Consider the following 11,746-nt stretch of genomic DNA (forward strand, 5'->3'; position numbering starts at 1 on the left):
ATGTTAGGTTTTGTGTGAGGCCGCTTTGTGAAATACAGCTACTCGCTGCTCTCCATGCGAATGATATACGTCACCACCACTCTGGTACAGACATGGCGATCTCTGCTCCACTTCACTGCTTTTTTCTAAGGGGAGGATAACAGCATCGAAAGAGGTGAAAACCATTATAAATCGGGGCATGTGTCGATTTTCAGTTATGCCGAGGCGATTGGGAGATTGTCGGTCTTGTCCACGCAAGTCGCAGGGAGCGTGACGTCACATACGAGACGTGTAGTCTTTCTCATTGTGGTTTCTCTACAGCCTTTAACTGAACAATTGCACAATAAACGGTCAAACTCTTAGCATGAAAATTATAATTTAAATCCACAAATAACATATTTGTAATCCAGGGCATATAAAGATTGGGACCAGAAAATAATTACTTTCTCTCCATTGAAACCCATTCATATTTTATGATCTCAGAGGTCCCTGGGGGTCTACCGGAAGAGGCGGACTTACGAGCTGGTAGCTAAGCAGTTAAATAAGTGCGACATCTAGTGGTCATCAAGTGTTGAGACATTCATGTCAACATAATGTCCATGTTATACAGTCTTATAAGTTGTTGTTGCTTTTACAGGCTATTCAATTTGGCTTCTTATTACTTAATGCTGACAATCGTTCATTAAGTAATGTTATGGTACTAATGTACGTTAGTAGTCCTGTCCCTTTTAGAAGGCAGGACTTCCGGCACTACTTCCGGGGTAAAAGAGACGCGCGTGTTGTCGGTGAAAGTGGTGAACTGCATGCCACTGCTGCACGTTTAGAACGATTACTATTTTAGCCTTTCAAGTAAGTCAACACAACACCTTTCTACTAACATTTACCGGTCATACAAGCCATTGAAAACTCATATTTTATTCTTTATGTATTCAACGTTCCGTGGAATTCGCTTAATGTTTTCATTCATTTTCAAATGGGCTAATGTTGGCTAGCGGGCTACAATGTCATGTTGCTCTATTCCCCATTTAGCTTTAAACCATAATCATCGGATATTACATCATTTCGATAGGACTATTTTCTGTTTTCCTGTGTTCCGAGGGCTGGTACATGTGTACAATAATAGAGATAATGTAGCTGATTGGCATTCATTAGCAGGTTGGCTAGAAATGTGAGATCCTGAATGCCACTTCATCGTTATGTTTTTAGCAACTTACGCACGTTGACGCAAGTCCAATGACCCTCACCAATCTGCTATGGAAAAACTTCACACATTTGTATGTATCATACAAGCAAGCGAACTAAGCAAGCGAACATTCGAAGATCGTAAGCGACCCGCTAGGTGTGTGAAGGATGTCTTCCGTTAACCTGACCTATAGAACAGTCAAGAGGGTTGACCCTTGTTGCCTAGACGTGTCATGTACTCTTTGGCTCTGTTGCACCAGCAGCTGTTGAGCTCGAACCACTGTTGAAGGCATCTGTTCAACTTGTTTTCGTGTTCAGTATTATGAACCATTGTAGGGAACCCACGTATGTGCTTATTATTAAAGTATGATCTAATCTCATTTGCATTTAGTCCTGTTGCCGTCATGCCTTCTACAAAGAATCCAAGCAAGAGAAAGTTGGTGACCCTAACCGACGACGAGAAGGCTCCAAAGAAAGTCAAAGGTAATTCCTAAACATCTGACCTCCTGGAGTCAATCACTGTATCGCTTCTGTTTGATACTAATGGTGGCGCTGTTGTTTTCGTTTGCAATTTGTCTAGTGCATCATCAGAGCCATGGTACAGAGGCCGGTCACGTGCTCGTGCTCGGCCAGGGGGACGTGGGACAGCTGGGTCTCGGCGAAGACATCCTAGAGAGGAAGAAGCCTGCTCCTGTGACTCTCCCAGAAGACATTGTGCAAGTAGCAGCTGGAGGGATGCACACCGTGTGTGTCAGCGCCTCGGGCAGTGTATGTAAACACTCCACTGTAACAGAGCCTTCTTTGTATAGTCTGTTCGATTGATACCTAATTATATTCTGGTCATTTTCTGTTAAAACATGTACCTTGCTCAATGATCTTGTAATTAAAAATATACAGGAAAAAATTATAGAGCAACACGCATTCCGAAGAAGTGAAACATTAAATAAAAATAAGAGGAAAAGTTAGTTTGAAAATGAAAGGGCTTCTGTATTATTATATAGGGAAACACTGATGGCCTTTGTATGTACAGTGGTAATGAGTGAACGATGTGGTTCCATAGGTCTACACGTTTGGTTGTAACGACGAAGGCGCCCTGGGCCGGGAGACCACGGAGGAGGGGTCTGAGATGATCCCGGGGAAGGTGGCGCTGGAGGGCAAGGTGGTCCAGGTGTCTGCTGGGGACAGCCACACTGCAGCCCTGACTGACGACGGAATAGTGCACCTCTGGGGCTGCTTCAGGGTGAGTGGGGACATGTGGAAGGATGCCGGTGGGAAGTTACCAAAGTTGGAAGTAGAGAGGAGACTAGAACTAAGCTTGACAACTTTGGGTTGTGGAAACTCAAAACAACCCTTAAGTCCTCTCCCTAACTATGTTTCTCCGTCATTGGAAGAGATGCCCTGATTGATAAGACATGTGCCAGGGGCGGTCTTAAATCAAACAATCGTCAACTTGAAATAGATATTCTCACAGGGCATTTCACTTGTCAAAGCTGACAGATGGCTATGCCATTTCAAACACTCAAATTCTAAATCTTAAATCTGGACCTACAATGCCTTTTTGAATGTCCGACTGCACTGCTGATTAAACTGCAGATTCTTTTATCAAATCTTGATTTGGAAAAATAATCAAATGTCATAACAGTCAACCTTTCTGCTGGTTTTATTGCAGGATAATAACGGGGTGATCGGTCTCATTGAGCCCATGAAGAAGTGCTGCCTCCCCATCAAGATCCCAATGCTTAAGCCAGTCATGAAAATCGTGTCGGGTGAGACTCCAACCAAATGCAAAGTACTGTTTCAGTTGTTAAGGGATTAGGAAACATCCTTAATCTCATATCCTCAATTCATTGTACTCGTTGGCAAATGAGTGTCTACTTGATGAGTGCCTAGGTAGTATACTAGGGCTGTGCAGATTATAACGATTACCTTCATAATCTAATGACCAGCAGTGAGTGTTCAACAGACACTGCAAAATCAAATAACCGTCACAACAGTGTCAACAATAAGATTTCGTGTGAAAACCCGCCTTTTCTCAAAATAAGTACCGGTACTTTGTGTTCGTATGTTGTGCTTACTGCTCAAAAGCAGAAGGGGAATACAAGCGCTTTGGTAGCGCATTTGGCTTGTTGATTGCCTACATAGCTAGGGCAAATCCCTCCGGTTGCTTTTACATTCATAGCGTATTCCAAATCAGCAATTTAATTTATAATAATAAAATAACAATTCATATTAAATCCTATAGGAGATGATTAGCAGACCGTTATACCCAGTGACCCATGGTTTATAATTGGACAAGAGGCTGACATGTTGTCTTGTGATCCCAGGTAACGATCACCTTGTGATGCTCACCATGGCCGGGGAACTCTACACGTCAGGCTGCGGGGAGCAGGGCCAGCTGGGGAGGGTTCCGGAGCTGTTCGCCGACAGAGGAGGCAGGAAGGGACTCAGTAAGTCTGGCACTCTGCACGCTGCCCTCAACGCATGACGAGATGGTTAATGGAGCAAAGAAGTGTCCTTATAATGATGTCTTCTAACTGCAAGACATTCAAAGAGTCCAACAGTGGCACTGTGGGTCCTAGCTTTTCATAGCAAAGCACTGCCCTGGAAAAGTAGGCAACACTGATATTGTTCAGCGACTCATCATTATTTTCTCTTTCAATTATGAAACGGTTAAACACGACACAACTTCCCTCCGATTTTCACAAAACTAGAATGTCCAAAATGTTGATGATATTAAAGGCAACACTAGTGCTTCTCACTAGCACGCAGAAAACACTGGATGGTCAAATCGCCAGAAAAGGGGATCCCTGTGAGTGTGCAGCGGTCGCCGCAGCTCAGTGGGAGCGACCTTATTGGGAGAACCGTGGTACTAATGTTCAGGACGATGTGTGCACTTGTACCCACAGCCCGCCTTCTCATACCCCAGATAGTAAAGGTCAAAGGCAAAGCCCAGTTCACGGATGTGTTCTGCGGAGCCTACTTCACCTTTGCTGTGTCAAAAGAAGGCAACGTCTACGGGTTCGGCCTTTCCAACTATCACCAGCTGGGTGTGTATGAAACGACACCAGATACAATTTATTGTTATTTAGCAATGAAATGTATGTCGTGATTTCTGACTCTGAAGACATTTAATTAAATTTGTGAGCCTTCTTTTGTTTGTATTACCAGGCACTAAAAGTATCAAGACAAGTTTTTCTCCCGTCAAACTTGCCTGCTTTAAGAACTCGGTCACTTCTTGGGTGGATTTCTCCGGAGGCCAGCACCACACACTCTGCATGGATGGTGAAGGTACGTTAGGACCACTAGAGGGCACTGGCGCTACAAGCCCAACTTGTACAGAATCTAATAATAATACTAACATCACCGTCTGCAGTAAGACATGCTCCTCTCAAGAACGATTGCAATTGTGGAGACATTAACTTGTCAATGGGAAACCCACTCGTGGGCACTCTGAAATTAAAAACGGAGATCATTATGGTCGTGTTACGTTTTTTATTGGCCCCCCACGAACTAGAAGCACCTACCATGTATAATATAAATATATTTTCTACTAACGAGTCCCAGCGTCTCCTTTAGAAGAGTTGTAGTGAACACGCTTCCACAGTGTACTGCCATAGTGAACACTGTGGAACACACTTCCAGAGTACTGCTGTAGTGAACACACTTCCAGAGTACTGATGAATGAACACACTTCCAGACGACTACCATAGTGAACACACTTCCAGAGTACTACCATAGTGAACACACTTACAGAGAACTAGAGAACATTTAGCTTGATGGATTCGTGTAGAACTTGATGGAATGTTTTAGAATGTGCCATTAAACCCAAAGTGCTTCATTAGTTGTTTAATAGTCAAATTAGTCAAGTGCTTCAATACTTAGCCAGAGCAAATGGGGTTGAAGTAATGATCTATGCAAGTTGCTATACACGAGGACATCGTTTGAGTCCGTTTTTTTCTATCAGCAGTGAAAAAGTCAGTCTGGTGGATTTCTTTAAAAGATTAAATTTGTCCTCCGGGGGATTTCAGAATAGTTGTAAGTGTGTGTAAGTTGTTCCTTCTGTTTGTGTGTGTTGACTTCCATGATGTGTGTGCAGGGTGTGTTTGTTGCCCTAATGCGGTGTGTTATCTTCCAGGGTGTGTGTACAGTCTGGGCCGGGCAGAGTATGGCCGCCTGGGGCTGGGCCAGGGGGCGGAGGAGAAGAGCGAGCCCACTCCGGTGCCGGGGCTCGGCCCGTCCACCAGGGTGGCGTGCGGGGCGTCCGTCAGCTATGCCATCACTAAAGAGGGTGAGAGACACTGCAGATAACCTGGGCGACGCCTCTCCCTCTCCTATAGTTCCATTGGCTATGGGTTCAGTGGTCGTTTGTGTTGCATTTCAGCCGCTAGGAGTCCCAAACAACCGCTGGTTGGTAAAGATTATTCTTTATACGATCAGTTTGTTATAATGCAACAGCATTGTTCAATACTTTATCCAATTTGAAGTCAATGACGGCCCAAGGGTGAGCATTATCTTCAATAACTGAACAACTCAGCCTTTTAATAGACCAAATCAATGCGCTACAAATGCAACATTAACTGGGGTCGAATACAACTATCAACCAGCGGCACCCTTGTCCTTTTTTGTTTCACATCTCTAATATATGTTCTGTGCTTGGTTCAATGTGTTTAATATATAAGGGATGTCTGCCTCCATTTTCCTCCATAATGTATCCAAGGGATGTGGCTCCCGCCTGGCTCCGTTTACTGTATCACTGTGTGTGTGTGTGTGTGTGTGTGTGTGTGTGTGTGTGTGTGTGTGTGTGTGTGTGTGTGTGTGTGTGTGTGTGTGTGTGTGTGTGTGTGTGTGTGTGTGTGTGTGTGTGTGTGTGTGTGTGTGTGTGTGTGACTAAAGGATGCGTTTCCCTCAAGGCTCCATGCATTGTGTCCCTTGGGGACGTTGTCCCCGTGTACGCTGTATAACTGACGGCGGTGTGTCTCCCACCAGGGGTGGTCTACGGCTGGGGCATGGGCACCAACCTCCAGCTGGGCACCGGGGAGGAGGACGACGAGTGGAGCCCGCTGAAGATGCCCGGCAAGCAGCTGGAGAACCGCACGGTGCTGACGGTGTCCAGCGGGGGGCAGCACACGGCCCTGCTGGTCAAAGACCACGCCCAGGAGAGCTGATGAAGCCCTCGCCGCCGGGGACACGTCGGCAGGTGATGGGATGTGCCGGGACTAGGGGCCGCTTTAAAGGGGGATGGAGGAACCTGTCATCCTGCGACGGGTCCGAGCCCGTCGCACACCAGGGGGCCGAGGAGAGGGCGGGTCCCACTGGTAGGCCCGCGCCACCGTGGCATCGGGGGGAGGGCGGGGACAGCATTCATTTGATAGATCATGAGGAGGGAGAGACTATTTTTTTAAGTCGAGATTTTTGTTTTCTTTTTTATTGAAAAAGTTAGTGAAAAGGGTTGAGGTTTTATGGCATTTGGATCTTGAGAAGATTTGTATTTGTAAGTAAATTAGAGCCTGGATTTGCGAGCCTTTTAAAGATTTCCCCAGCTTCTAACACTTGAAGGTTTCCATTTTCTTGAAAGCAACACAATTCTGGATCTCTATGGGTTTAGTCACGTTGATGGGAGGGTTGAGAGCCACGTTCTATAGAAATGTTTTTTAAGTGTGAAGTTTAGTTCCACACACGCCTGAGGCTGTATGTGTGGGACGTTTCAAACTACTGTATTGTATCTCTTGCTTGCCTCTGAAATAAAGATGTCATTTTAATACCGGCAAGGCTGTCTCTTTAGATTGATGCTACTTGATCTACAGCTACTTCGGCCATGCATGCAGACAAACCCTTAAATATTACAAGCAGTTGTCTCCCTTAATTCATAAGGGGTGCAGTTCTCCCAAGCACGGCTAGTATAGCGGCCCTTCATTTATCATATGATGATTACCCTTGTCGTTTAATTCTCCAGTTTTGGTCATTTCAATATTCCTGCATAACCAAACTCGGCTGTTTATTCATGTCGTGCATCGCCCCATGTGGGCCTTACTCGTCCATTCTATGTGCCATTACGCTGACAACCAATCTCATGCGTATAAATGTAAATTCAAATCACTTAGGAGTGCAAATGACTACACTAGCGGGCACTTAAGAGCGTCATGTCTTTGTGTATCTAATGTGACCACAGCGGGGCGCTTGACCAACGTCTCCGTCTCTTGCCTCTCAGCCGCACAGCTTTGAGATGCTAGAGTGTTTCATAATCAGGGGATTGGCAATCAAGAAGGACTTGTGTGTTTCCCCTCGATTGTTGTGTTCCAGCTCTTTGTGATCAGTCCCATAGAAATATGAAGTGAGATGTTCCTGGAAATTCCGAAAATAGCCAATAACGGCATTAGGACTAGGAGAAATCGCTTGTTCTAATATGCAAATTGTATTCAGTTTAACTGACCGTAAAGAATTGGAAGACAAAATGTAAATGTATTACAGATCGTAAGTAAAAAATGTTTACAGTAGTGATACTGTTTTATTTATTTATTTGTTTGTTTGTTTATTTGACAGGGACAGTGCATATTAATAGACATTTCTGTAAATATGCCAGATTTAGCCAGAAGGTTAGTTTCCATCTGCAGTCCTTGGCCAGATGTAACAATAGGCTCCCTAAAAAGCAAATAAGCAAATAACTGAAAGAGTTTAAAAAAGAACATAGAAAAGCAACAGATAAAACATTAATTATAACCACATACAAGTATTCAGTAGTTCAAGCATTAAAATACATGAAGCATGCAGGACAAACAAGAGTCAGCATCAAACAAACACTGTGTTTTACTGTGCTTTGATAATGAAAAAACCTTTACATCCTAGTCTTTATAAGCTGCTGAATAGTTGCCTCTTTTATGCATTATGCATCCCTCACAAAATGTGTCTTGAGTAGCCCTTATTAAGAGGCAATAGAAAAAGTATAATTACAATCATAACCCATACCTGAATGTATGCAAGAGTATATAATTACAATTAGAAGATTTAAGTACAATCAAGTTATTTATTCAAGGCCTGAATAATAATATTCAGGCCTTGAATAAATAACTGAAATATAACTACGTTTCTTTCACTGCAAGATAATTATTGATATTTCAAACATCATTTTTGCAGACGGCAAAACCTCAGTTTGTGATCATCCACTTGTTTTGGGTGTGATGCCTATTTTAAGACATAAAGCAGTGACTGTCTTCATGTGTCATTCACCTGCAAAGGTGTTTCACTGACCTGAAAAAGCATTGATTTGTGAATCAAGCATATCCAAATGGTGGAGAAGACAACCATTCCAGCAATTAATGAATTACATTCACAAGGTTTGAAAGAATGCGGTCCAGGCAGCGCCAGTGACTGTGTTCCCACCTATCGTCCTCACAGAGCGGCCCGACCCTCTCCAGTGTCGCCAGGGCCCCACACGACCGCAGTTCTCTGACTTTAATCAAGTACGGAGGGAAACTAATCACAGAAAATTGCTTCGGCGCTCCCCACAATACTTTCATCACTTAGCCACTTAGCTTAGATACACATCCTTTGTCACTAGTTGGTCCACCGCCTTGCAGGGCAGACTTACGACATGTTATGTTGCGAGCATCACAGACAGAGATCACATTTCAAACGCGTCAGATTTTTATGTTTTAAACAAGTTATGTCTTGGCTCTAATGTCGATATGCTTGGCTGACAGTAGAGGACGTTGAATACTCTACTGGTTTGAAGGGGTTTCTTCACAAAGCCCGGGAACGAATCGGCCTGTGGGATTGACGTGGCTGTCTTTAAAGATGTCCTAGATATAAAATGGTCAAGACCCGAACCGCAGGTGCCTAGTTAGGTCGGGCCGCCCTTTAATGTCGGACCTTAATGGTGACTTCTTTGGCATCTTCTGTGTCGCCTTGGCAACAGGGCCTAACTGTGTTAAAGTGCCCGTCACTTGCCATAAATCCGCCCCTCCTCGTCCAAAGTCCTCTCTCAAGTACATAACGGCTTGAAATTGTCAGAGCGAATATGATCGTGATCTGCCACCTATGTGTTTGCGTGGGTGTTGAGTGAGAGACCACGTGATGCCTGCCATGCTGCACATGAATCTGATAAACTCCTTGCCCTGGGATGAAGTGAGAACAATTGAAAAAGAGACAGTACACTATATTGACCACATATTAACCCTATGTTCAAATAGGGTTTCTGCCCCCCATGCCAGTGGTGGCAAGAATGAGCATTGCTTGTTAATTGATAAAAAATCCAGTCATGCAGAAAGTATCCAACCGTTACCATGGTGTAGTGCATGTTTTTCGTTCCTCTAAAAGCCCTGTAGGCTAATGACGAGAATGCATTACCGCTAGCCAGCGCTTGTCTGTGCCCAAGCAAGAGCACAGGAAACAAAATAATTGTTTTATTACCAGGAAACAAATAAGCGTTCCCAACGTTGTTTCTCCCATGCTCTCCAGCTACTGGCCTCATATTGCTTCTGGAGCGCCACTGTAATTACGGAAGATTGCCTTTATAGATGTGGCTCCCTCGTCCAATGGGAGGAGAGGAGTGTGCTGCCTGGATCCCTGCAGTGTGGGCAGAACAGCTGTGGAGGCTCTTCAGAGAGGACAAGCCTCTCAATGAGGTCTCAGTGGTTGAGTGTTTATCCATCTTGTTCCCTAGATGTAAACAGCTTGCAAGGACCGAGGGGAGAGGCACCGTGGGGTGCCTGTGTGACTCCCCCTTATATTGGACAATTCTTGTAATACAAGTTAACGTGCTTGTACCCCCATGCCAATGTCAGAGCGCAACACGATAGGGTAGTATTGGTCGGTGGCACCGCTGCCTGGACCGGCCTAATGTCACACATCACCAAGCCTATTCAACACATTTATTTTGAAAAACAACCAAGAACGTCTAATGTGGTAAAGTATAGCGTGGCCGAGCTGCAGACTTTGAGAAGAGAGGGTTTCTCTCAAGTGGACCATGGGAGGCCTCTTGGAGAGCAGATGGCACCCAGTGTGAATCGCTATCATGGCTCCATAGCAGCACAGAGCAGACACCATGGCCTCTGAAATGTGCATGCTGACGCCTGCAGCCACATTTTGTTGTTATGTAACCGTAACCATCTCTCTCAAGTAGATGCCCTGGGCTGTCTGGTGGCAAGGGGCCCTCGCTGAAAGCATTTTTGCCAAAGTGCACCGCAGTGTTCATACGTTTCTATAATTATGAACGTAACTGATTCCATTTGGAGCTCACAGGTTTTCATGCTTTCTGCTTCCAAGTGTTCTGACCAGCTGCTGCTGGAGGGTTGAAAGAGTTGTGCGAGGTGAAAGGCCACCTCGCTAGACGCAGACTAATACAGATACTGGAGGTAATGTAGTTTTAAAGGTGACTCAATGGATGCAAGTCACTTCTGGGTTAAACACATTTCTCACTGCTACTGGTGCTGCAGTACGTCATGGATCACGAGGCGGAAGTGTAGCGTTTGATTTGCTTGGCTAGTAATGTGTTAAATGCCCCAGCAGAGCTGTCAAGCCCCATTAGCCAGCTGCAGCACTTCAGTCCTTTATGGCGGTCTGAGGTCCACAGGAAAGGCCCGGAAATGCGAGTTTGGATGAGGCTGATAACTTGCTCCAAAAATATCTTGCGGCCCGGGCTCTCCAGACCACTAGGGGAAAACAAGCATTGCAATATTAAAAGCTATTATGAATACTTCAGTGCTTTTGCGTGTGTGTGTCTGGGGGTTTGTGTGTGTGTATGTGCGTTTGTTGCTACAACAAACATACACAGCCAATCACATTTGTTTCAAAATATGCATTAGTAAAGGTCAACCGTCGTTATTATCTCAACCACAACATTACTTTTGTTTTCACATGAGGCCCAAATTAACCTCAAATCCATTATGACTTCTGTTTGAAATATTGGCTTATTTTTCTCCGACTTCATTTCGGTAAAAGGTAATAGTAAGTAAGTCCTCGAGGCTTCTATAAATAGCTAAAATAGGTACTTATTGTTTTTTAATTTTTTGCCCTCATGAGTTCTTCCATTTAAATGGCTTTTAAAAAAATAATGACAGAACTATTTAGGTTTTCTTGTTCAATAAGCTCCATGGGGAAGCCATGTATATTTGATGCCCCAGTCTCCGAGGGTGTCACCGGGTAGGCAGTTGATCTGCCCTCCGCTAGGTAAGTCTTCTCCTCTGTTGTCAGCAGCCCTGAGATGTGGAAAATCATATGCATACGGGTCGTTAATATCTTAACCCACACCTACAGATCCATCCTGTGAATCACATTGTTTATTTTACCGGAAACCAACTAAACAATACTTAAATTCATGTACGCTTGCGCTGTTTAATATATTGTCTGGGTTACGTACATAGCTGGAGTAGTAATAGCAGTTAAATTAGACAAAGAAATGCTTTAAATCCTAAAGCACTAAAGCCATAATGTTTTCGTTTCAGTTTGAATCGTAAAAGCAACAACTGCTATTTTACAATGAAGTATATATATTCAATAAATTGTGGATAATAAATACCCATACATTACAAAAATTGAGTTTGTGTTAAATGAGCCAACGTGACACTTCATAAGGCATTAAGGTACAGAT

General features: G+C 44.2%; 1 protein-coding gene across 1 annotated transcript; it reads left to right on the forward strand.

Annotated features, from left to right (window-relative positions):
- The first annotated feature begins 724 nt into the window (after window positions 1–724).
- Window positions 725–7,647, forward strand: rcc1 (regulator of chromosome condensation 1). Its single transcript, XM_056602660.1, has 10 exons — window positions 725–828; window positions 1,553–1,644; window positions 1,742–1,929; window positions 2,222–2,401; window positions 2,831–2,927; window positions 3,486–3,608; window positions 4,068–4,208; window positions 4,330–4,449; window positions 5,297–5,449; window positions 6,148–7,647. The coding sequence occupies exons 2-10, from the start codon at window positions 1,566–1,568 to the stop codon at window positions 6,324–6,326; spliced, it is 1,260 nt and encodes a 419-aa protein (XP_056458635.1). The 5' UTR covers window positions 725–828; window positions 1,553–1,565; the 3' UTR covers window positions 6,327–7,647.
- Window positions 7,648–11,746: the final 4,099 nt, after the last annotated feature.

The sequence above is a fragment of the Gadus chalcogrammus genome, chromosome 11 (assembly GCF_026213295.1).
Source record: "Gadus chalcogrammus isolate NIFS_2021 chromosome 11, NIFS_Gcha_1.0, whole genome shotgun sequence".
NCBI lineage: Eukaryota > Metazoa > Chordata > Actinopteri > Gadiformes > Gadidae > Gadus > Gadus chalcogrammus.

Excerpts from the sequence above, each read along its gene's own strand:
- rcc1 (XM_056602660.1), top strand. The coding sequence starts at position 1,566 with ATGCCTTCTACAAAGAATCCAAGCAAGAGAAAGTTGGTGACCCTAACC. Across the intron at positions 2,928-3,485 it reads AGTCATGAAAATCGTGTCGG|GTAACGATCACCTTGTGATG; the intron begins GTGAGACTCCAA and ends TTGTGATCCCAG. Across the intron at positions 4,209-4,329 it reads TTCCAACTATCACCAGCTGG|GCACTAAAAGTATCAAGACA; the intron begins GTGTGTATGAAA and ends TTGTATTACCAG.